At 60.3% G+C, this 24,789-nt stretch overlaps 1 protein-coding gene across 1 annotated transcript in view; it reads left to right on the forward strand.

The window, feature by feature from the left end:
- LOC141575571 (tensin-3-like) overlaps window positions 1-24,789 on the forward strand; it is a 99,120-nt gene that overhangs the window by 36,206 nt on the left and 38,125 nt on the right. The window contains exons 5-10 of the mRNA XM_074355071.1: window positions 1,057-1,179; window positions 3,946-4,010; window positions 12,398-12,510; window positions 12,849-12,909; window positions 13,731-13,806; window positions 21,563-21,692. Of these exons, the coding sequence (XP_074211172.1) occupies window positions 1,057-1,179; window positions 3,946-4,010; window positions 12,398-12,510; window positions 12,849-12,909; window positions 13,731-13,806; window positions 21,563-21,692 (568 nt within the window). The remainder of the gene's footprint in view (window positions 1-1,056; window positions 1,180-3,945; window positions 4,011-12,397; window positions 12,511-12,848; window positions 12,910-13,730; window positions 13,807-21,562; window positions 21,693-24,789) is intronic.

A 24,789-nucleotide genomic window follows, 5' to 3' on the forward strand; every position in this document is an offset into this window, starting at 1 on the left:
GCTTTTATAAGAAGTCAGAGCTCTGCCTCCCCTCCCCGCTGAAAAAAGGAGAGGAAAGCAAAGATGACACCCTTGCGCCCGCGGATGTAGACCGGGGTGTGTGTGTCTGTGCACAGACCTCGTCACATGACGATGGCTTTCTGTGTTTCTCGGTTGTGACCCAGGTTCGGAGGCCTTCCTCTCTGCGGGGCAGGGCCCTCTCCTCTGAGGAGAAGTTATCTGCCCCGTGAGTGGGCGCAGGGGTGGCTTGTGAGCTTTCCCAAGCTGCCATTGCAGTCTGAGCAGAGGAATCTTGGCAGCGGCTGGGGCCAAGCACCCCTGACCCAGGGCCGGCCAGGCGGGGCTTCTCCCTGTGAGCCAGGCATTCAGCGGCTCCCGAAAGCCATTCCCCGAGTTGCCCTCCCAGCTGCAGAAAAACAGCTAAGACCCCGGGGGAAAACACAATCTTTCATGTTCTTCCGTCCAGTAAAGCAGCCTGGCCGCAATTCCCACTACGTTTTAGAAAAGGAACAGGCAGTGTTGTTCTTGACTCTAAAATGAAATATTTTGCTAAATTAAAAAGAAAGAAAGAAAGAAAGAAACACTGTCGACTGGAAAAAAAAAAAAAAGCACAACCTAATAGTTGAGAACGAGGTTTTATTCAGTGGAAGAAACTGAGGACTGAAGCCCGGGAGACAGCGTCTCAAATCTCTGGGTGGGACTTCTCTGAAGAGGTAAGGGAGGAGCCAGGATATGAGATGTTGCATCAAAGACGGGGTAGTTGGAACATGAAGCGATGCCTGTTAATTAATGAAAACCAGGCATCTCAGGTTAAGGAATTTAGTGCTTTTTTATGTACGGGAAGGTACAAAGTCTGGGCTCATTGGAATCACCTTGGATGTGCACCTGAGCTCTCCAGGGCCAGTGTCCTGTCCCCCCCTGTCCTGAGTACCCCCGGGCACCGCCGGGGGTGGCGCAGCGGCTGACGGCTGGACGGCGTCGGCATCCTTTGTTCACTGATGCAGCGGGGCACCCTTCTCATTCGCACCATCATCACCTTCTCTATGTGCCCCGCAGATCCTGGACGTGGGCTGGCCTGAGCTGCACGCGCCACCCCTGGACAAGGTGTGCACCATTTGTAAGGTGCAGGAGGCCTGGCTGAACAGCGACCCCCAGCACGTGGTCATCATTCACTGCAGGGTGAGCGCCCGCCCACTGGGGTTTGTGGGTCAGTTTTCAGAAACCATCCTTAGGGGAAAAAAAACCCAAGAGTCTTGCAGCCTCCCAGCATCCAGCTTCAGCACGTGTGGGGCTGAGCTGCACGCAGTAAAATACCGCAGGAGAGCGCGTGCCTTCATTTCCACGCACTGTTATCAACGGAAGCCCCTTCTCCAGAAGCAGGGCGCTGCTACGACACGGGCCATCTGCTCTGCACGGCCGAGCTGGCCAGACACGGCGGACAGGCTGCTTCCCCTGCAGGCTCCCGACGGGACGGGACGTGTCCACCCTGGCGTGGGCAGCATCCGGGCTGCCCGGACCTGCTTCCCTCCCTCCTCCCGTCTCCTGCTTCTGCAGCTTCTCGGCTGCCTTGGAGTGTTCCCAGCCTCCCCCGCAGCCCCCGATTCTGCATGCCTGATCCTTTCCCCAGACACCACCATCTCATGCCGCGCCCGGAGAGGAATTCTTTGCCCAGGGAAGGTGCGGAGGGCGGGCTCCGGCCCGGAGGGAGGGGCTGCCCCTGCTCTGTGCATTTTACACTGAACTCCGAGGCCATCAGCATGTCTCGTAGGTGAAGACGTCTCTGCCTGGAAGTGTTTCTTCTCTCCGACTTGGCACGCTCAGAAGCTGCACAAAACCCTCTGCATCAGGGACCTGCATTTAAAAGAGCCGCCCCTTCGTGTTGTGGCCCCGCAGGAGCCCTGAGACCGGCCCCGAGGGTGAAACAAAGCTCCCACGCCCCGGGCACCTGACGGTCGCTTGCCCGAAGAATAGCCGCCGGGCGCACAGAAGGCGTCTCTCTGCCTGTCTTTCTCTCGCATCTGACGTGATCACATTGTCTCGCCAGCAGCCAGGTGGTTCCAGTGGTTCTCCTGCCAAATTAACCAAGTTAAAATGGAGAAACAACAGAGAAAAAGTAGTGAAATCAAAAGCTGCGTCTTTGAAGAGACAAGCGAAGCTGATCATCTCTGGACCACAAGGGACTTGGCATTCAGTGACCTCCAGAGCACGCCCTTTCCTAGACAGCGCTTGGCTCTCCAGACGCATCTTGTTAATGGGATTCACCGGCAACACCTTGAAGTATCTCAAGAGCAGTTTGCCCACCTCACACTGTCGGGGAGGCCGTGAGCCCTTCCCGAGACGTTCTAGGAAGCATGCTGTGGGGGAGAAGCAGCCTCGTGATTGGGACCTGCAGGCGTGGACGCTGAGGGAAGTCGGTCACCCTGCTGCAGGCGGGATATTGTGGACGTCTGTCCAGACGTGCTGGGCCTGCAGGTGTGCCCCTCCTCCCAGGAGAGGGCCCAGTGCATGGGGCCGACGGGCCAGCCTGCCACGGCCCTGCCCAGGTGGGTACACGGGGTGGCGTTCACGGGGATGTGTCCCCAGACTCCCCTCACTCGCTGGTACCGGTTGAGCAGAACCACCCCGCGATTCTTCTGGATGGTTTCGCCCCCTCTGCACCGTTGAGTTTGGAGTCATTGGAGAGGAATGTTCACGGCGAATCCTGCGATCAGTGATCCAGATGAAAACTTCAAGTCCCAGAGACGGTTGCTTGTGCTTGAAGACTTCCTGCTCGTCAGCAGTGCCCCGGAAACAGTGGCTGGTGGTTGGGGACAGCCGCGCGGAGGCCCCCGCGGATGCAAACTGGGCGGAGGTGCTGTCTACGTGCAGGGATTGACAACAGAAGCCCCCCAGGGGGTGCACGGTTCCAGCTGCAGGTGCTGGGGTCCAGTGTGGACGGCTGGCTGTGCGTCTGCCCCAGTGCACTGAGTGTCCACGAGGACACGGGGGTCATGAGGCCGAGGGGAGGATGCTCCTGATGCCGTTCACGTGTCAGGATCCAGCCCCAAGTGTCCTCCGTCCTCCCTTGTCCAGGACGCACCGGGGACCTGCGTGCTGGTGGCACAGCCGTCTGGCCCACGTGATTCTGGACCAGGGCTGTTGCCCACTGTTCTGGAGAGACCCAGACGAGCACCCACAGCTCTGGGCCCCGTGGGCCCGTCACACCTCCTGTCGCCGGTGGACACAGCCCCGAGGTTCCTGAGCAGCCAGGCGTGGCCGTGTTCTGACAGAGTTTCCCCGGGGACACCGACGTGTGACGTTCACGTGACTTTATGTGTCATTGGAATGGCATCCTTTCGGTTTTTCTTCAGCTGTTTGAAAGTGTAAAAACAGCTCTTAACTCACAGGTGGCCGGTGCTCCGGGCATGGGCAGAGGTGGCTGGTCTGCCGACCGCTGTCCGGGGTCGTGGCGGTGTGTTCCGGAAGGTGGTGGTCCCTGGTTCCACCAGGGGGAGGGGGCCCGTCACGGAGCCCAGGTGCCTGCAGCCAGCTTATGGTGGTAGCAGAGACCTCGGTCCTGCCGGGCTGCCCTGTCTGGGCTCCTTGGTCCTCTGTGATGCTGGCGGCTGGCTGGGCTCGGCTTTCCTGCTCCTCTGGGCCGTGTGTGCAGCCCTCCGAGCCCTGGGCCTGTGCGTGGGGCATGAGTCGTGTCCATTGCTTCTGCCCCGGCTTCACTGGGACACGGGGAACCGAGTGGCCGCCTCTGTGCAGACCAGCCTGGGGGGCATCCTTGGATGCCCAGGGAGCACCTGCTTCAGCCGGCTGCCGGCCAGCGGCCTCCCGTAGGCGTGTGCCCCGCCCCAGGGCAGGTCTGCACAGAGGACGCTCCCCTCCAGACAGGCTCCACGCCACGCCACGGGGTGAAGGGCTGCGCCCCGCTCTGACCACCTCTCTCCCCTCCTGCAGGGCTGGAAGGGACGCATCAGAGTGGTCATCTCATCCTACATGCACTTCACCAACATCTCCGCCAGGTAGGAGGGTGTCCTCGCTGCCCTGGGCATGGGGGGGAGGCGGCGCGGCCAGGACCCGACCTGCAGGCCGAGGACGGCCGTGTGCTCGGCGCGTCCTGGGTGCCCGGAGACCCGGCCGCGAGCTCGGGGCGTCCGGCCGTGAGAGAGACGCTTTCCTAGGTGTGGGGCGAGGGTCACCCCGGGTCCTTCTGCGGGAGATGAAGCGAGTTAGCAGAGCCAGGGCGGGGCCGTGTCACTGCTCACCTGCGCTCTGTGCACCGTCACGGCAGGGCAGTCCTCACTCCCACTTCAGAGGTGAAGACACTGGGGCCTGGCGGGCGCAGGCAGCTCGCTCGCAGTCTCATGGCCCATGAGCGGGAGGGGTCCGGGCCCCTGGGGACGACGGGGTCCATAGGGTGGGGGACCACATGCATGTCCCCGTGGGTTTGCGTCTGCAACTGAGGCTGCGTTCAGCAGCCCCTCGCAGGGCATGAACCCCTCCTTTCTGACGGGATCCAGGCCCATTCACATCGGCCCATCAGCCTCCCTGTCTCGTATTTGGGAGTGAAACCTGACTTTCCACGTGTTTTCTCTGGAAACACACTGGGGGCGGGCCATGCTTGCCAGGCAGGAAGCCCAACCCCCCGGTGCAAATCAGAGCCCTTCCTGGGGACACTCAGCACCTGTGTGTGCAGACCACCTGGCTTCCTGGTCACCCCGCCTCCCTCGACAAGCCAGGGACTCGGTCAGGGAGCCGGTTCCGCCCGGCGGGCTGCGGGGCACACCTCTCGTCTCTGCCCGCGACAGGGCGGCTCTGTCCGGAGCCAGCATTCCGGCGCCCTGGGCAGGCCCGCGTTTATGGAAAGCGCGGACACGCAGCTTTTTCACTCACAGCACATCACCGATACCCTCCTTAAAAGCCCTGCTCTTTCCAAATAGTCAGTGCGTCTCAGCTACGCCTGTCAGGAGGCCCTCGTGGGCGGCTCCGAGCCTCGGGGCCTCCCCTGGGAAGTGGGCTCGACGCTGGTGCCTCGCAGGATGCTGTGACACTAGCCCAGCGGCCGTGCTGGTACCGGTGGGGGTGACGCTGGTGCCCCCTCCCTAAGACGGAGTGACCCACCACGCTCGCTGTAACCCGCTTTCCTCAACGAACGCTCCTTCCTAAATGTCTTTCCTGACATCATTTCAGTGGCTGCACCGTTCACCGCTCGGTGTGCAGGGTGTCATGTATTTAAGCATTTACTGACACTGCCTCTCCGGGTCGTTTGAAGTTTTTCTTTAGAATTTTGGTTGCTTCCTTCTGTGATCTTGTGTCCCTAATGCATGCATGAGATGCATGCGTTCTCACCAGCACATCTTTTTTCCCCACATTAAAAAAAAAAAAAACAAAGTGTAGTCAGTTTACAATGTGTCAGTTTCTGGTGCACAGCATCACGCCCCAGCCAGACACACAGTAAGAACATCTCAGTCATTCCTACCACTTCCTCTTACACGTTCTTCCCAGAAGCAGAGCAGTCCTAAGGAGCAGATGTCTGGAAGGCCTTTGCCACACACCGTGCACATCTTGGAGCAGACACTTCAGGTCATGAAGGAGGATGAACATTCTTGTAATGGCCCCAGGAAGATGAGGGTCGATAAAGCGTCGGTTCTGACGTCTTGAATGCTGGCCACAATGCAGTGTCAGCGTTTAGTAGAAGTGAATTCCAGGGGACCGAAGGCTTAGAGATGCACGTGTGGGTATGGAACTCTGCTTTGTGACTTAAAACACATGCACATGCAGAGTCTTAGATATTCAGGGCGCCTGCACCTACCCCTGCCTCCGTGCAGGCCCCACCCAGCCCCTTGTTAGACGGACGTGAGCAGCCCATCTGTGCACCTATCTCTGCGTGCTTGTCTAGGTCTTTCTGGTGTCCACGTTCCTGCACGCCCCGTTTTCCGGAAGGGGCACGCGCACACACACACAGTCCAGGGAAGGGCCACATTGTGTGTGATCAGGGTTTCAAGGAAGCTTTGGGCTCAGGTGATCTGAGGACTTTGTGCGTCCTGCCCCTCGGCTTGTGCTGAGGTCAGATCAGGAAGCTGCATGAGTGCCCGTCTGGGGTGAACCTGTGGGCCCCGTGTGGCTGGAGTTTAAGGTCCCGTGGGCTGTTGGAGAACCGAGTGGCCGTTGTGGCGGTCACTTCGGAGACATGGCCTCTGTCAGCTCTCCGCCCCACCAGCTGAAGCCTTCTCCCCATCTCAAGGTGTTCCTAGACTGGAACTCAGAGTGTCCCCTGCGGGTCCCAGACTCGCCTCGTGGGGCTGGTGGGCGGCACCAACCGCAGGGCGTGCAGGGCCCCTCCTGGTCCAGAGGCCTGGGTGTGCCTGCTGGCCTCCGCAGAGCCCACTGATGCTGCCCCCATGTGGCGCCCATGTGGCAGGAGAGTGGACGCCGGGCCTGAGCCCGCCTGTGGGAAGCAGGGGTGGGCGACCCCCTGCCAGCATGCGTGGGGCCCAGTGATGCCCAGCAGAAGGGACTCAGACCCTGCAGGCCTGGCCCCCTCGGCCCCTCATCTTCTGGCGGGGGAAGAGGCCCGAGAGGAGGTGCTGAGTGGGTGTGCCGGGCAGTGGGGCTCCTGAGGGTGCGGGTCCCTCAGAGCAGCCTGGGGGCCCCCATGGTGGCCGTGGGGCTAACTCTCTCCCTCTGCCTCCCCAGTGCTGACCAGGCCCTCGACAGATTTGCCATGAAGAAGTTCTATGATGACAAAGTCTTGACTTTGATGCAGCCTTCCCAGAAATGATGCGTGTCGTCCCAGAGTCAGAGCGCAAAGGCCGACGAGGCCTCACACCTGAGGACATCGGGGCGGAGGGGGTGCCTCCTGGGAGCGGCCGAGGCAGGAGGGGTGGTGGTCGGTGCCCGGGGTGGATCCGGGGTGGATCATGACCCGCCCTGGCCGGCTCTGGCGTGGACCCAGGGCCCCTCCCTGCGCTCAGTCATCGGTCCCTCCGTGCACTTGGCTGGTGTCCTGCCTCCAGGACCAGGGGCAGGGAGCTGCATCTGAGCTGAGCGGGGGGCCACGCAGCCTCTGCCAGGGTGGCTGCGGGCGGCGGGATGCAGCCGCACGCTCTCCAGGACGAGTGTGGACACATGCAGGTTTGGGGTTGGTGGCCCCTGCGCCCGGCGTTAGCCTCAGAGGCAGAAGCTGCGGGGGGCCGGGGAGCAGGCCCCACCCAGGTGAGCCACGCCGCCCTCAGGCCCGTGGAGCAGCGCCGGGTGCCGGCAGCCCGTGCCTGGCAGACACCCTTTCTCTGCAGGTGGGGCCAGGGGGCTAAGGACACGGTCACCGTGTTTTCACTGTAAAGTGAACAGTTACTGAGACGGTTTTCCTGAGCTCACGTCTGTTTCCCCAGGGCTGAGGGCTGGGCCCACAGATGCAGGGCACAGAAAGTTCCAGCCGCACCTGGGGGGAGGCAGGGCCACAGGTGTGTTGGTCCAGGGCCGAGTCGTGATGTTTACACTGGGGAAGGAGCTTCGGGGACCGCAGAGGCTCCTGCTGCTCCATCCTGGGAGATTCTCGCGGCTGGGGCATGTGTTGTGGGTGTGGGACCGTGGGACACGTGAGTCACCGAGGAAAACCAGGATTTTATTAGCCTTGCAGTTAAACGGCCCCGTGTTCTATTTTGAGCCAGAGAGTGTCATTTCTGGGCTGAGCTTTTTCTAGAACGGTGACATTTGTACGCGCCCCAGCGGGAGGGTGAGCAGGGGTAGTGCAGCCCAGAGCGCAGTGCTCACTGGGGACGGGTGCTGGTCACCCTTCCCTGCAGCTTATTAACAGCACTGATGGAGGAGGGAAACTTCTCCCTCTGACGTGCCCCAGTCATGGTGCATCTAGTGAGGATGGAGGCCGGAGCGTTGACGAGTGGTCAGGGCGGCGTGGATTACGTTTGCACTCCGAGGCTCATCTCCAGCCCCGCAGGTCACCCCGCCCAGCGCCTGCCGGGGAAGATGCTGGTCACACCATAATCCAGCTGGTCACAACTGAGCGAAGCAATGCAGGAGCATCTGAGACCTCCAGGAGGCGTGGTGACCATGTCCGCGGGCACAGGCCAGGGTGGGAGCCGTGGCTGTGGCCCCAGATGGCCCCGAGGGCAGGCCTTGCAGGCCGTTTCAGGACTGAGCTCAGGAAACCATCTCAAAGCCAGTCTGGTGGTGAGAGTGGATTCATGAGCTGAGGCTTGTGGTTCTGGAAGCTCGGAGCCTGGCAGCAAGGCTCCTCCAGCCTTCACGTGATTAGTTTATGGGCCTGGGAGGCCGGAGGCCCGTCTGACGGATGGCAGATTCTCTGTCACTTTGTGCCTTCCTCCTAAAAGCCACCGAGCAGGCGGCCTGTGGCAACAGAGGCCCCTTGGAAGTCGCTGGTTCCCAGTGGGGTTTCTGGGCGGGGGTGCCCTCTCCCCGCACCTGTCACCTGAGCAGACCGAGGGCAGCGGGTGGAAGCCCCGGGGCGGCCTCCAGCGGAGGCCGACGGCCCTGCTGCGTCAGCGTGGCCCATGAACATGGAGGCCCCTTCAGTTTGATGGGGAATTAAGAAAAGAAACTTCTTCTCCGGCCTTCGTCAGCACAGCCCGGCGGGAGCGATGAGTGAAGTGGTGGCAAGCTCACCCTTTCTCCCACTTCCCTGTTCCCAGAAGGAGCAAGACGGCACACGCTTCTGGGGTCCCCCCTCTGAGAGCGGTGGGGGATGACGGGTGACCGGCTCCTTTGGGGCAGCAAACCCCTCGCAGGGGTGCGGACAAGAAGGGACCCTGGGGAGACCCCGGTGGGGTGGTTCCCATGTCCCCTCTGTGAGGCGAGGGGGAAGCCAAAAGTCCGGGTACACCCCAGGATTCCTGGGTGTCTAGTAGCCGAAAGTTCCCCAGGCTGTAGGATTATGTGGTTTGGAATATTTCTGTCATTTTGGATGGAGGGGAGGTAGGTAGTTTTACTGAATTATTTTTAGAGGAGGGGCTGGGGATGGAACCCAGGACCTCGTGCCTGCTAAGCACGCGCTCCACCCCTGAGCGACACCCTCCCCATTTCTCCCGTTTTTGACACGATGCCGTGAGTGTCCGAGAGGACCTTGGATGGGAAGCAGGGAAGGTGCAGAGGGCACACGTGCAGGTCTTCTCTCCGGAGATTTTCCTAAAAGGCCGTTCCGATCCCGGTCAGGTGTCTAACAACCGGGTGGTAAAACTGCAGTGTCACAAAATCCAGGCCTGGGGCTCGGGAGTTACGGCTGCATCGCATCCTGTGAACAAGTTGCCTGCAACGACTTCAGCTCCACAAGGTCAGGCAGCAGGATCGCCGGGAAGTGGCGCTTCATGAATAGGAAACACTGACTTACAAAATGACTTTGTGTTTCTTCCCGACAAAGGAAGCGCGGGGAGGAAGAACTCGGCTGCATTTCATCCTAACACTTTATGTCTTTGATTCACCTAGAAAGGTGAGAAGTCTGCATGCACAGCAGACGTCTGAAATGGGCAGGTGAGAATTTACACATGAGCTGCTTCAAGAGGAGGGTTTTTGGTGCAATGCCATGAGGAACTGGCCCCACTGGGCAGTGCGCCCGGGGCCCAGGCAGGGGGATGCCCACCTCAGTTCCGTCTCTGACCCCTGGAAGCACGGCCTGGGCTCTGGGAGCTTGCAGGGAAACGGTCTTCTTCTGCCGTCACCCTGACCCTTGACCCTCCTCACCCGAAAGAAGCAACGTCCATGCTCCCTCTGGCTGCTGGGTGGCAGTGGTGGCCGGGCTGTGTCAGTGGAAGTGGAGGACCCTCCGTACGTGCACAAAAATGTGAAACAAACTGACCACCACCCCTCCTTCCTGACACCTGGTCTGTGTGCTCATGGGTCCCCGAGTGAAGGGCCACCTTGTCCGGAGTGACCAGTGCAGGCGGAGCGAGCAGCCAGGTGCCCACAGAGGAGACACACTGGCTGGGCCATGAGGAGGCCGAGGGGTCAAGGGTTGTGACCAGGGCTGCCTGGCACTGCAGGGAGGACGACCGCTCTCTGGAGCCGGCGATGACCACGTCCGTGGTCCCTTCTCTTGTGCTCAAGACCAGGGAGCTGCAGGGCCTGCAAACTGCAGGGTGTGCACTGGGTGATAAGCAGGCAGATGGGTCCTGAGGATGGAGACACCCGTGTCCCTCAGTCTGCATGAGAGGATGGACACCTGTGTCCTCACGTCTGAACAGGAGAATAAAGACACCTGCTGTCCGGCTAGAAGGTGGGACAAGAAGCCGAGTGGAGCCACCTGGTGATCCATCCCTGCAGCCACGGCCCGGCCACGGGGCCGCCCACCACCCAGGGCTTCCATCCAGCCTTGCCATCCTGCGGTGAGGTCTCCGAAAGGGAAGAGGGGCATCTGCCACCCGGAAAGTGGAAACACTGCAAAGGACACCCAAGCTGAAGCCAATGTTCTAACGTTTTTTCTAAAAGGATAGATTATAGGTAGGGGGTTTTTTGGTCTTATTTGTGTGTGGGGGGGTAATTCGGTTTATTGCTTTATCTTTAGAGGCGGCACTTGGGATTAAACCCAGGACTCGTGAGTGCTAGGCATGTGCTGTATCCCTGAGATCTACCCTCCCTCTACTATAAGTGGAGGTTTTAAACTTCTGTTTTTACAGTTTACTAGAAATTTCCTTCTTGTTCTGTTTGCTTTGCTTGCAAATTAAGCAGCTTGAGATAACGGACTGCCTCTGAATTGCTGGGGTCAATCAGATACTTTTAAAAAATGTGAGTGTGCCCAGCATGTGGCGTTGTGTAAGTTTAAGGCATACACACATTGATGTGATGCATTCCCGTCCTGTGAGGAGACCTCCAGGACTCACTCCTCCTCCGTGCAGGTCTGTACCCTCAAACCCCTCTTGTCCCCAAGCCCCCAGACCCTGGGGACCACCATTTCCCTTTCTTTTTTTAAAAGTTTGGCTCTTTAAGATTCCATATATATGACTGACACAATGTGAAGAGACGCTACCTCCCACCATTCAGATGGCCGTCATCAAAAGGATGAGAAAACGAGCGTCGGCGGGGACGTGGTGGGAAGGGACCCTCGTGCACTGTGGGTGGGGATCTAAACTGGTGTAGCCACTGTGGGCGACGGTGTTGCAGGATCCTCAAAATATTAAAAACAGAACTGCCGTGTGACCCAGCAGCCCCAATCCCAGCTGTACACCTGAAAGAATGAAAGCAGGACCTGGAAGAGACGCCTCCACCCCGTGTTCACTGCAGCATCGTCCACAGCAGCTGAGATGTCGGAGCACCCAGGTGTCGCTCCGGGGATGAGTGGACGAGGAAGATGTGGTGTACACACGTGAAAGAGGACTCAGCCGTAACAAATGGATGAAAATGTGCCACCTGTGACAACGTGGGTGGACAGTATGCTGAGTGAAATAAGCAGACAAGTTTCTTAGCATAAGTACGCTGAGCCTGGCAGGGGTCCCAGTCATGGGGCGGGGGTCCCTGGCTCCAGGGGGAGTGGACGGGGTGGGGGGGCATGGAGGAGCCCATGAGTCAGCGGGCGCCTCCTCCCTGCACCTGGGGGGTTCTGTGTCGGCGTTGGGGTTCCGAGGTGCACGGAGGTGCTGCGTACCGTGGGCTTTTGGTTTGCTCCGGAGTGAGGCGCTGCAGGGGGAGGGAGAGGCTGAGGCCAGGCTGTGTGTGAGATCCCGGCAGGTCTGCGCCCACCTGGGGTCACAGCCAGCACCTCGTGTCCCGGGAGGAGCAAGGGGGAAGCACTCCTTGGGTAGGGTCTCTCTGGACCGCCAGGTGCACCCACAGGGCTGTCAGCCGGCAGGGTCTTCAGAGAGCAGGGTGAGACAGGCCGTGGGGAGGGCAGGCACAGAGGAGGAGAAGGCAGAGGGCAGGAGGGCAATGCAGGAGCTCATGTGGGGGCCCTCACCATCAGATGTGTCACGGAGTGCGGACCCCCGTGCCTTGGGTTTCCCAGGGAGAGCAGGATGAGAGATGGGTTGGGTGACTTCAGAGGTGTGAGCTGGTTCAGAGAACACGTGCATGGGACCGCAGGGCTCCTGCTGTCCCGTCTCCCGGCCTGGGGACCGTGACAGTGCCATGCCCTGGCCTTGCCTGGCTTGGGGTTCCGTGGACAGAGGTGGTGCCCGGTGCTTGGGGTGCAGAGCAGGTGGTGCCCAGGGTTCTGTGTCCAGGTCGTGGGCCACGTCAGCGTGGGGGCCCGGAGGTTCTCAACGGGTGTTGGGCCTGGTTTGCGCTCCAGGGCGGGGACCAGAGCCTGGGGTGCTGGGACCCCTCCCGGCTGTGAGCAGTCACATTGAGGTCTCTCCTAGGGCTCCTCCCTCCTCCCCAGGGGGCCCCCCCAGGGCGTGGGGGCGGGAGGGACCTCACGGGCACTCTAAGCCGCTGCCCTCCGCAGGTACGTTCAGTTTCTCAGCGGGCTCCTGTCAGGAACGGTGAAGATGAACGCGTCACCCCTGTTCCTGCATTTCGTCATCCTGCACGGGACCCCGAACTTCGACACGGGTGGAGGTGAGTGTCTCCACACCTGCTTCCCAGTGCCGGCCCTGCCTCCCGTTCCCTCCTGAGATGTCCACGCCGGGGGCTGGTCCTCAGTTCCCCTGGCCCCTGACCACACAAAGCTGCCAGGGTGCGGCAGGGCCGACCTGCCTATCAGGGGCACCGGTGGCCAGTGAGGGGAGCGGGACCTGCCCCGGGAGCGCGGTGTCCCTCGCTGTGGGTGACTCCAGTGCTGCTGCCCCAGGCCTCGAGGGCAGGCCCCGGCTCCCCTCTGTCCACGCATCCGTCCGTCAGACTGCGGTTCGCCTGTTGGCTTCGCATCTTTACAGAGCACTCTGTGTGTCTTTCAGCCTGCCGGCCCTTTCTGAAGCTCTACCAGGCCATGCAGCTGGTGTACACATCGGGGATCTAGTGAGTGGGTTGCCTGCGTGGGAGCACTGAAGAGCGAGTGAGGGGCCTGGCCAGGAGTGGGGGGTGGGGGTGGGGTGGGGGCGGGGGTCCCACTGCAGGGCGGGGGCGGGGGCTGTGGCAGAGCCCAGATGGACCCCCAGGAAGCCGCCCGGGAAGCCGAGGTGGGGGACCTCCGCCATACCTCTGGCAGGCGTCTTGCTACTGTCACAGCGGTTGGCTCCATCCAGGGGCCCGGACGCTGGGACCGGAGTGGGGCTGAGGGGCCCCATGCTGCATGGAAGGAATCGGATACGGCTCTCATTTGGGGGCCGACCACAATTTGCCTCTCTCTCCTTTTTGCGTTTAGACAAAGGGCAGGCACACATTTCCAGAATGTGTATGAGTTTCTAGATCTTTTTGATTGGGTTTGTTTCTGTTTGGATGAGCATTTTATGCACATTGATGGAAAATGAACAAAGGTGAAAAAAAGGCTTCTCATTGCTCGGAAGGAGCTGTTACCACGTGTCTGGACTCCTGTTGGACCCGGGCGTTGGTGACACGCGGGTGGTCACACTCTTAGCTTATTACAGAAGCGGGGCTGTGAACGCCCCTGGGTTCCACGCTGCCTGGGGTCTCTGGTGTTGCCCCCAGGACCTTGCCGGCCCCATGGCTTTTTCGCACCTTTTGGACCCATTTCCGCAGGGGAGAGTCTAAGGATTTGGGTTCCTGGGCGGAGCAGGGTACCTTGTGTGATGTCCATCATGGGGCTGCTGTTCTCAGAATGCATTCTTCCCACTAAATCACGAACCCTGTGACAACGAACCTTTTTGTTTGTTCTGAAGCAACGTTGGCCCAGAAAACCAAGGCAGGGTCTGCATCTCCGTGGAGCCGGCCCAGCTCCTGAAGGGGGACGTCATGGTGAGTGGTCCCCTGCCCCGCTCTCCCACATCACACCCCAAAGGCCCCCGCCATCCCCCCACCCAGAGAAAACCCACAGGAAGAGTGAGAAGCAAGCCTTTCTCTTTAGGCAGTTGGTTGATTTTTTGAGTAAAGCTGTGCAGGTTTTTGTTTGCTTTTTTTTAAATTGAATATAGTTGATTCAGTGTTAGTTTCTGGTGTACAGCATAGCGATTCAGTTACACATACTTGTTCCTTTTCAGATTCTTTTTCATTATAATTTATTACAAGAAATTAAATATAGTTCCCTGTGCTGTACAGTAGGACCTTGTTGTTAATCTGTTTTATATCCAGTAATTTGTACTTGCAAATTCCAAGCTCCTAGTGTATCCCAACCCCCTTCCCCCTTTGGTGACCATAAGTTTTTTTTGTGTCTGTGAGTCTGTTCCTGCTTTTGCAGTGGAATACTATTCAGCCATGAAAAAGAAATAATACCTTTTGCAGCAACATGGATGGACCTAGAGGTTCTATACTAAGTGAAGTTGGTCAGACAGAGAAAGACAGATACCCTATGATACACTTATATGTGGACTCTAAAAAAAATGAGGCAAATGACCTTCTTTACAGAGTGAGTACAGCCTTTTTAACAAAGGGAGTAAACAAGGCTACTTGCAATGTGCACCCTTGAAGTTGAAGTCCTAACCCAGCCACTGCTCTTTCCGGGTTCCCACTTCTCGACCGTAATGCCCGTCTTTACGTGACCCAGGCCTCCCAGGCGTAGATGCAGATGGAAAGTGTTCATTCATCATTAGTAGTCTGCCCCCCGGCTCTGGGCCCCGGCTCTAGTCCTCCAGCCAGAAGGAGGCCAGAAGACCCAGAGAGGCCGAGAGAGAACGGCGAGGCTGCTGTTGTGATGGGCACCCAGCCGCTGGCTCCAGGCCTCGCCTCCAGCCCATGGCCTGGGGGAGAGCCTGCTGCCAGCATCTCCAGGCTGGGGGCTCGCTGGGGTCTATGGTGGGTCTGTGGACCCACAAAGGGCCCAAGTCCCTTTGTGATGGCCTGAGGGAGGTGGCCAAAAGCCCGGGACGTGGCGGGTGACTCCCACACCAGGTCGTGGGGTCCTCTCCCAGAAGGAGCGCCTGACTGTGGGCTGGAGGCTGCAGGTCCTCCCCTTGCCTGGGCCAAGGGCCCGTTGTCAGCCAAGGGCCTGTTGGGGGCCTCACCAGCCCTGCCTCCGTCCCTCCCTTTCCCCTTCCTTCCTTCCCATTAATTCATTTGTCCAGCAGCCCTTTCTGAATGTTGGTAGCTTTCTGAGTGTCTGCGTGGGGCCCTGGCACTGGGGGGGGTGGGGGGACATCTTTGTCCTGGAGGAGCCTGGGGAGTGGTCATCTCCAGGAGGGGATCCGGAGAGCCCCGCAGAGATGGTCCTGCCAGACAAGGCTGGCGGGCCAGGGGCTCCAGGAGGACGTGCCCTCAGGCCGGGCGCAAGGCGCTGGGCGGGGTGTGAAAGGCGCAGCGCCGACCCTGAGGGTGCCACTGTGGGGGTTAGCTGTCCTGCGAGACTGAAGCTGGGTGGTTCAGGGCTTTTGCAGCTTGCTTCTGGGAAGCGTGGTGTTACCGAAGCTCTTTCCCGTGTCCTGACGATGCACTGAGCTACACCCGAGGGTCCCCGCCGCAGGACTGAGTTGGAGGCGCGGTGGTCAGGGGAGAAAGCCCTTGGTCTCCGACTGAAGGCACGCTCCAGCCACAGCGGATTTGGCCAGGACAGGCCTCGGCCCATGCCTGGGCTTCCGCCAGGTTTGCGGCTTAAAGGGACTGGGTGGCCTTGGATGGGTCACTGTCCAGACCCGAGCCCCCCTGCTGCATGGGAACCACATGGGGGTTCGTGAGGACGCGATGGGTCAGCGTAGCTGGCGGGGTGAAGGCCACTCGATGTGACCTTGGGCCTGCTGCGGCTTGGCCTGGGGGCCTCCACCTCGGGAGACCCCCGACCCCAGGAGGCCCCAACCCACCGGTCTTACCGCTGCCCAGCCCTGTGAGCTGACGGGGCGCTCCGCCCGGGGCCCCGTCCACACCTGACAGTCCAGAGCCCACCCCCGGCTGGAGTCCCTGGGCAGGCCCACAGCCCACAAGCACTGTGGGCCACTGTCTTCCCCAGGGGACCAGCCGTGGTGCTGCTTTAGGGACACGTGTCCAGGCCCGTCTGCATCACAGCACAAGTCGAGGTGCAGGCACCCCGGCAGCTCGAGGGCTCGGGAGCCTCCTGGGGGAATGTTTCCAACATAAAGACATCTCCGTGGTTTTCTGTTCCTGGGAGAGATGCCGGCAGGCAGATAGGGTCTCCCAGACCCTTCCCAGCACACAGCCCCTCCGTAGGCCAGCCCCTCCCACACCTCTGTGCTCTCCCAATGCAGAGAATTTTGGGAGTGCATTATGACTTGCTTTGTACTTCCTGTGTTTACTGTTCACTTTTGCACACTCTGCACTTATTTTTGCAGCATTATCAGATGGGAGGAGGAGGATGTGAGTTACAGCTGGAAAGGCGTACTTTTCCATCACACAGGGTGGGTTCCCCTTGTGCCGTTTGTAGAAAGGAGGTTTGGTTTACTGATCGAGGAGGCCTCCAGGTAGCTGTGACCTCCCATGTTGGTGTTCCCCGCGCTCCCAGGACAAAGTCCCGCTGCCTGGGGGCTCAGACAACCCGTGATCATCCTCTCCCCATCCTGGAGGCCGGAGCCCAAGAGCAAGGTGTCGGCAGGGCTGGTGTCTCCTGCAGACACTGTCTCCTCCCTGAGTCCTCACGGGGTCTCCCTCTGCGTGTCTGTGTCATCTCTGCTTACAAGGACACCAGTCCCATGGGGTTGCCCCACCTCAATACGACCTCATTTTATGTTAATCACCTTTAGGACTTCAGTGTATGAATTTGGGGGGGACAGAATTCAGTTCCTAATACTTGTGTCCATCAAGTAAACCTGCCCTAGTGAGATCAGCGGTGAAATCGGGCTCATTGTTCCCCCCTCCCCCCGCCCCGGGCTGTGACCTGACCGCTCGTTCATTCTTAGAGGACGAGAGGGTGAGTCACACGCAGCCCCCACTCCCGCGAGTTTAGATTCCAGCTGTAGAGTGGGACGAGCCGGCGGATCCTCGTGCGTGCTCACCTGTGCACAGAGACACACGGGAGGCTCGCGCCGGGACAGTCACGGCGGGAGTGGTGATCCCAGCCTGGGGAGGAAGAGGCACTCGGGGACAGGCCCCGGGTGTCAGCGCAGCCACACTCAGAGCGCAGTACATTGGCTCCTTGCTCGAAACCCCAGGGCTGTTGGCTCCACCTGAAGACAGCCCGAGAAACCGCACGGGAAGGGCAGGTGCCCGGAATGTCCCTCGCAGTGGCAGAGCGTCCTGGGGGCGGCCTGAGCTGCCCTCCTGCACGTCTCCTCCCAGCCTCTCCCAGCTCGGGTGAACTTTGGTTTGCCTGGTCCTGCATTCTGGCCAGTTAGCGCCTGGCGTCCTCCTCTGTGGACCCAGCAGACGGCCCTCGAGTGGAGGAAGCTGCGTCGGGGGAGGGGACGCTTCAGGGCCTTTTCTGTGTAAAGGTTCAAATACACAGGCGTTTTCATCTCTCAGCGAGAACCTGGCAGAGGCCGGGACTTGGACGGACACCTAGCTGCAGGGAATGAGTGTCTGAGTTCCCACCACAGGGGCTGAGGGCTCGGCCAGGCTGTCTGTCTGGTGTGTGCTGGGCTCTGGACGGCAGGAGGGGCTCCCCGGGCCGGCTGGCGGCCCCGGCCACCGTTCTGAGACGACATTGTCCTCGGATTTTTCCCTCCTGGAGTTTGGTGAATGCATCCTTGTCACAGGTGCCGTCTCCTCCCCGCATCCTCACGGGGTCTGTGGGCTCATCTCCTCTGCTTACAGGGCCGCCCACTTCCCGCCCCTGGGATTCTGTGTCAAGACCGGTTAACACGGGTCTCAGGGGTCGAGTTCCGAGAGGTAAGGCCGCGTCCGCTCTGGTGGGTTGGGAACACTGTGTGGGAAGGTGGAGGGCTCCGTCCTTCCTCCCTTCCCCTGGGGGGCTGGCGGGAGGGCTGTCCCTCCCTCCCTCTGCACACCCCCACCCCACCTCCCCGTCTTTGCACTGTGCTCGCCCGAGGGCCAGATTTTCGAGGCCACCCCCTCGGGTGCTCAGCAGACTCGCTGCCATTGGGGTCTGCCGGCGTGTCGGTATGTAACCTCGCTGAGGAATCCGCGTGGGCGCGGCCGCCGGGAGCCTGGCCGAGGTCCAGGCCCTGAGGGCTGGTAAACAATTTCTCAGACACGTGCCTTGTCTTGCTGTCTCTGCTGGTGCCCCGTGGCCGCTGAATCCCACCGCCGTGGTGGCAGCCCCGACCTGGCCCCAGCAACCAGCCTGTGTAGCTCCTGCTTCCTACTCAGGGCACTTGGGTGACGTCCGGGCGGAGGACGCGCCCGGGGTCCCCGGACTTGCTCCTGCGGGGGCTGTTGTCGGAGGCGGTCGTGTGTCTGTCTGTGTATTGCCCTGCGAGTATGTGCTGTCAGGCGTCTTTCTCCCCCGTTGGGCCGCGGGGCCCTACCACCCTCTGACATCACTGTGACCTCCATCTGAGTGAAAGCACGCTGGCCCTGGCTAACGCAGGCACTCTGACACACCAGGGCAGCCGACAGGCTTGTGAAACCTTAGGGTGTGTGGCTGTGGCTGTGTCTTTGAGGACACACGTTCCTTGGGGCCGTCTAGACGGCCACCAGCAAAGTGGGTGGAAACAGGTGACCCTCTTCCTGGAGGGGGCACATGGCAGCTTTGATGACTGAGGGAGGATGGAACTGAAGAGGGGCCTCCACTGACCAGGCTGGGACCCCAGAGGGCCGACCTCTGACCCTGAGGCAGGTGCTCCGGGGAACGCGTCCTCTGGTTTGGAATTTCTAGAACGCATCAACCCTTGGCCTTCAGATTTTAGAATATTTGCATTTGAAATGACAATTCCAAGAGCTGGGTCTCAGTTTTGCACGTGGGGAAAATACCCCTTGGTCCAAGGTGCTTTTACTCCTGTAGGTGGAAAGTGTGAAATAAAAACACACCAGTGCCACCTCAGGATTAAGCAGGTCTGGTAGTATATCAGTCATTTAAATTTTTTTTTAATTTTTTAAATTAAAAAAATTAAAATGTGTCAGTCTTTAGGCTCCAGATTGTTGGAGAATGTTTCTCTCAGGGCCGTTGGTAACAAGTGCATAAAACGCAGCAGATACAGCGAATGTTTGGATTCACATACTGTGTTCCTACATGGTGCTGATTTGATCCTTGTCACAAATTCGCAAGGCCGTGATTTTAAAACAGAGAAAGTCGTGTCGCCAGAGGAAGTAAGGGTGTTCCCCGAGCCGCAGGCCCACCCCGCCCACACCGTGTGTCTCCGCTGTGGGCTTTGGAGGATGGCCTGTGACAGCCGATGGCCTTTGGTGCCCCACTCACTGTTTCAATTTTTCCCTCTGTTTTCCCACTGTTTCACTGGTTTCCCCTCGTGCAAAGTTGAGCACTGGCTCTTGTGAGTGTCCTTTCAAATGCAGATAGTCTAAAATCTGAAGGCCAAGGATTGCCATGTCCTAGAGACTCACTGGGGAGACCTAGGTAAATAAAACTGCTAACGTAGATGGATGAGGGGTAAATTGCAGACCTTGGTGGCTCGAATCTTTATGCAACGTCACCAACACTTGATATCTTCAGCAGTTCTCCCATGGCACGTAGACAGGTGATTCTGGTCTCTTGTCACCAACGCCACCGAGGTTGGCCGTCGTGGACGGTGATCAGTCCGGCTCTGCGGAGGCCCCCCGGCAGGGCTCCTGTAGGATGGGTCCATCCCCTCTCTGGTCAGAGCCGCCCAGACCCCGAATGAGGGAGACACCCGTGGTCTTCTGTGCCTTCGGGAGACAGCCGGGGTCATTCCTGAGGTGCCCAGGAGTGGGACAGGTGGGGGGTCCACCCTAAGGAGGGGGGAGGGAGGTCCATCCACCATGAAACAGTGGGAGGGCTTCGGGGGGGGCTCAGGTCTCAGGAGGGGGCTGTTCTTGGGAGGCTCCCCCTCCCTCCCCCTGAGCCCTTCTTGTCCCTGGAAAAACTAGGCATCTTCAGACACCCAAGTCTCGCTGGGCCCAGGGAGGTGCCCGGCCCCGGCTCCCCCGGGCTCCACCTGCCCATGGGCACTGGCCCGCTGCTGGCGGTCCGGGGTGCCATCTGCGGGCTGGCCTGGCCTGGGGCCGCCTGCTTAGGGGAGATCAGTGCCTGGAGGCCGTGTTTTGGGCAACTGGGCCGCACCTCAGTGTTTATAAAGACTTGAGCGCCCAGACTGGGGCATCTCTGAACCTCTCTTTCCTTTTGTCCAGCTCATCCCCTCTCTTGCCCTAACTTCCAAGGCACCACGGGGAGAGGGCAGGTGGGTCGCGTCAGCCCGTGGACACAGGCTCGTGGGGGACCACCGTCCTGTGGGGTCTCACCTGCGGCACTGGGGTGGGGGCCTCGGCCGAGCGGTCAGTGCAGGACGTGGGCCCTGGTGCAGTGAGGGGCAGGCAGCACATTCTGGAAGGAAGCTGAGAAGTCAGCCTCTGATCCAACCCTGCTGAGGGGCCGGAGGACGTGTGGCCGGCGAGCCATCTGCTGTTGGCAAGCAAGTTGAAGTTTTCACGTTTCTGCAGAATTCTTGTTGGCTGGTTCCAGATGGCTGGGCAGGGCCCTGAAGCCTCCAGGTGCCCCTTCTGCTGGGCACGTGGGGTGAAGGGAGTGCCCCCTCCATTCTGTGCATCTGAGAGCAGAATCCAGGCTGATTCTGGCCGCAGACCCCTGGGGGCCCTGGAGAGGAGCCCCTGCCCTGCTGTGGGAGGGAAGAGGGGTCCCCTCTCTGCAGCACGCCGCCCCTCTGTGGCCTTCTAGCCCTCCCCGTGGCCAGCGCTGCCCAGGTTGGGGTGGGAAGTGATGCTCAGGGCCCCTCCCCTGCCTGCCCTCCCCTGGTGGTACCAGGTGCCTAGAGGGGTGCCTCCACCCTGTGCGTCAGTGCGGTCAACCCGGAGGCCTGAGCTGCACCCCGGGACCCTGGGCCGCCACAAACAGCCCAAGGTCAAATCACATCCCTGGTGCTTCTGGAGGCTGGTCTCAAATGACCACTCAGGACGCCTGGACAGCCTGGCACTGGAATTTAAGAGCCAGGCCTCTCTCCCCTCCCCTCCCCTCCACCCCGCGTCTCCGTCTCTGTGTGAATTACAACCTGCAGAGAAGCATCGAGCACATTACAGGAGGTCCTGACCAGCATCTTCTTCCCCGAGGACAGGGAGGCTTTAGGTGAAGCACGGAGAGTTCAGGTCAAACTAGGAAAAAGAGGCCACAGAATTTCATTCTGTGGATGTCTCTCAGAGTTAGAGGTGCAGTGCACCCGAGTTTGCAGGGCTGCGGGCTTCCTGCCCTGCTGGGACAGCTCGGCGTACTTCAGAGGGACCCACACCTGGGGCGGTGACGCCAGCAGCCCGACTCGGGGGCGGGGCGCTCCCTGGGCCCTCCTGCAGTGCTCTGCCTGTGCGCCCCTTGAGTGTCACCCGTGGTCTAGTGTCACCCATGGTCCAGTGTCTGTGGTCCAGTGTCATCCGTGGTCCTAGTGCTGTCTGTGATCTGGCTGTTGTCCGTTGTCCCGGTGTTGTCCATGGTCTGGTGTTATCCATGGTCAAGTCTCGTCCATGGTCCAGTGTCATCCATGGTCCAGTGTCCACAGCGTGCCCTTGTTTCCAGGTGAAGTGCTACCACAAGAGATACCGCTTGGCCACCCGCGACGTCGTCTTCCGCCTGCAGTTCCACATGGGCACCATCCAGGGCTATGGCCTCATGTTTGGAAAGGAGGACCTGGACAATGCCTGCAAAGGTGAGGCCCCCCCACCAGGTGTGTGCAGACGTCCCCTGCCGCCACCTTGTGCCTCCCTCCCCACCTCTGTAAATTAGCCCATTGTTAAGTTATGCAGTTCCACAAAAGACTGATTGATCCAGCAAGGAAAAAACTCTTGCATAGTGAAGCTACCGGCACCTTCTCGGCCGTGGGCGCACTGCTGCGGACGTGGGGGTGGTGCTGCCCAGGCTGGCCTGTGAGGTCAGAGTCAGGCCCACCGCGAGTCCGCGCACGCAGCAGCGCCTGGGCGCGGGGGTTGTTCGCGCGTCTGGCTGTTGTGACTACAGCCGCGGGACGCTCTGTGCGCGTGTTGACCCCATGCTGTCCCCCACCGCTGCTGGTCTTCCCTCCCACGTTGTGAAGTTTCCGCCTCTTGTCACGTAGTCCTCATAAGGTTGTGCTTTCTGGGTGCCTTCTCTGTGCTTTCGGGCCCCGCACCGGGGATCGCTCGCCATGTGCCGCAGGCCTCCTGTCCGCAGGGTCATGCGGGAGAACCTCCAGGTCTGCTCTGGGTTAGCTGCGGAGGCCCGGGCACAGAATCCCCCCGTGCAGCATTGGGAGGCCGGAGGCCCTTTGGAGCATGGTGCCCAGAGCCCCCCGTCGGCCGCACAGACCCCGCCGTTGCAGGGGAGCTCAGCTGTCATCGCCTGCCCGCGTGGGCTGCATGGTCGGGCCCCGCCGCTGGGACCCGGGGACAGGGCAGCGTTCCCAGCGCGAGTGCCCGGAGGCCATCTGCAGCGGCACCGCCGAGACCTGATGCCCGCTGGCACCCCTGCCACGGACTCCTGGAGGCCATCCCAGCGCTTGTGTGACGCCCCTGCTGCAGGAGGAAAGCACGCCCCGAGCCCCAGGCAGTGGGAGACGAGCCCAGGCTCCCTCTGACACAGCTGGAAGTGGAGAGAAGAGACCAGACTGCCGCGATTTCGTCCCTTCCTCGTCATGGGCACCTTAGCTGGTGTTTTCCGCACGGCTGTCAGCCTTGGGATGGAAGGGTCAGCTTTGAGGACTCCGTCTTTCAGGAGGCGGGGGACCCCACCCGCTCTGGCACCCCAGTCCTCAAACCCGATCGTTCAGAGTTCCGTTTCTAATCTCGTTTCTTTTTCTTTTTGTTTTTTGGGAGGCAGAAGTAATTAGGGGTCTTTTTTTAATGGAGGTGCTGGGGATTGAACCCAGGACCTCGTGCACGCTAAGCACACGCTCCACCGCTGAGCTAGCCCCTCCCCCCATCTCATTTCTTCCAACGTGAGCTCTTCGGAGGAAAATGAATGTGGTCAGTCCGACCCTCCTTTACTCGCAGTGGCACTGTTATTTGTGAAGTGGGCCAGTTCCCTGGAGGGGAGGCGGGCTGCTCAGTTTCCTCCACCCAACACCAGGCAGAGTGGGCCCTGCCCAAGAATTGCAGTGTGTCCCACAGCAAAAGACGCTTTCTCCACGGTGCAAATGTGCCGCATGCCGGGATGGCTGTTCCAGGGGCGGGGGGCGGGCCGTGCTGACCTGCTGGCTGTGCTCCATGTCCCTGATGGGTGCTGATGTCTGTGAAGTTCCGGCATGTTCTGGCATCAGAGGGGGCTCTGCTGTTTGCTCGGTGTGTTCTGTGCATTTAAAGACTCAGAGCACCTGGTCAGCCGCTGGCTGGAGCCCCCTCAGCTGCACAGACCACAGCCCCAGCAGGTGCTGGGGCAGGGCATGCCCTGGCTCACGTGCTGAAGAACCAAGTGAGGCTAGAACTGCGTCGGTCAAGTGATGGGCTGGCTCTGGCTCCTCCCATCAGCCTCTCAGCTCGGGGAGGGACACGCTGGAGGGAAGCCCTTGCCCCACCTCCTCCTCTGCCTCCAGGGTTCAGATTGCACTCCACCTGATTGCAGGGAGCCCCACCCTCCTGTTTACGTTGCCCTGGCTTTTTTTGGTGGAACCAAAGTCCGTCACTTAGCGGATCTTCCTCCTTCTGCCCAGACTAGAGAGGGAGGCCAGGTCCCTGGGAGGGAGGGGGACACGCCCCCGCCCCGGGGATGCTGTGTTCTGGGCTGGAAGGCTTTCCTTCGTGGAAGAGAGGGGTGAGCAGTTGTGGGCTGAACGGGCTGCCAGGCTGGTTGGAAGGAAGGTAAGCAGGGAGCCTGTGTGCATGTGTATGCATGTGTGTGTGTGTGTGCACGCGCGCACACACTTCTGCTAGGCTGTGTCCTTGAGACCAGAGGGGCAGGACGGCACCCCGTGAAGGCAGAGGGCTTCTGATGACACGCAGTGAGCTGAGGGCAGTTTTCACCTGGCAGCGGGGAGGTCAGGCGGCCTCGGGGAAGACAGTTTGCAGGTCAGGGGCGTCGGGGCTGCTTCTGCCCTTGGAGGTCAGTGATGGCCAGAAGCCTGTGGCTGCTCCGTGGCTGGCTGGCCGGCTGGCTGCTGAGTCAGCCCCGGGCACCCCCATGTCCCCGGCCGGCCATGGCTCGGTGTGTTTGCTCAGTTAGGAGTGCTGTTGACGGGAGGCCCGAGCGTGGGTGTTGGGTGGGCAGGACAGGCGCCCATGGGAGCGGCCCTGCCAGCGTTCCATTTGTGTGGGCTGTCCGGGCGTGGTCACTGGGGTGGGGACACGCCTGCCCCAGCCCTGCCGCGAACCCCAGCAGCCCTCCAGCTCGTGTCCCCAGCCAGGGTGCCAGGAATCTGTGATGCTGGTGGCGCCGCCCCCCCTTTCTGGCTGGAAAACCCCACTCTCGCCCTAGTTTTTCTAGTCTGGGTTTCTCAAGGCACTTCCAGCCTGCTTTGTTTTTAGGAAACTTTTACAAGGGAGGGAGCACTTTCCATCCGCCCCCTGGCAGGCCAGGGGTCTCAGGGTGTGAGCTGGCCACTCAGGAGCAGTGAGTGGTTTCTGGAACTCGGCCCTAGCAGAGGAAGGGAGTCGAGGTGTCTGGAGGTTCCTGGCCATCCAGCACCATGTTTGGCCTCTAAGTTCGAGGAGCAGGCACTTTGCATCTCTCCCAGTCTCTGCTGCTGTAACAGGACTAAAGATCGTAGGCTCAAAGGCCCTGGCGTGGCCATCACTTTAGAGGTCTCGATTTTCTTGGGAATAGAAACTGATTCAGTC

This window comes from Camelus bactrianus, chromosome 29 (assembly GCF_048773025.1).
Source record: "Camelus bactrianus isolate YW-2024 breed Bactrian camel chromosome 29, ASM4877302v1, whole genome shotgun sequence".
Classification (NCBI taxonomy): Eukaryota; Metazoa; Chordata; class Mammalia; order Artiodactyla; family Camelidae; genus Camelus; species Camelus bactrianus.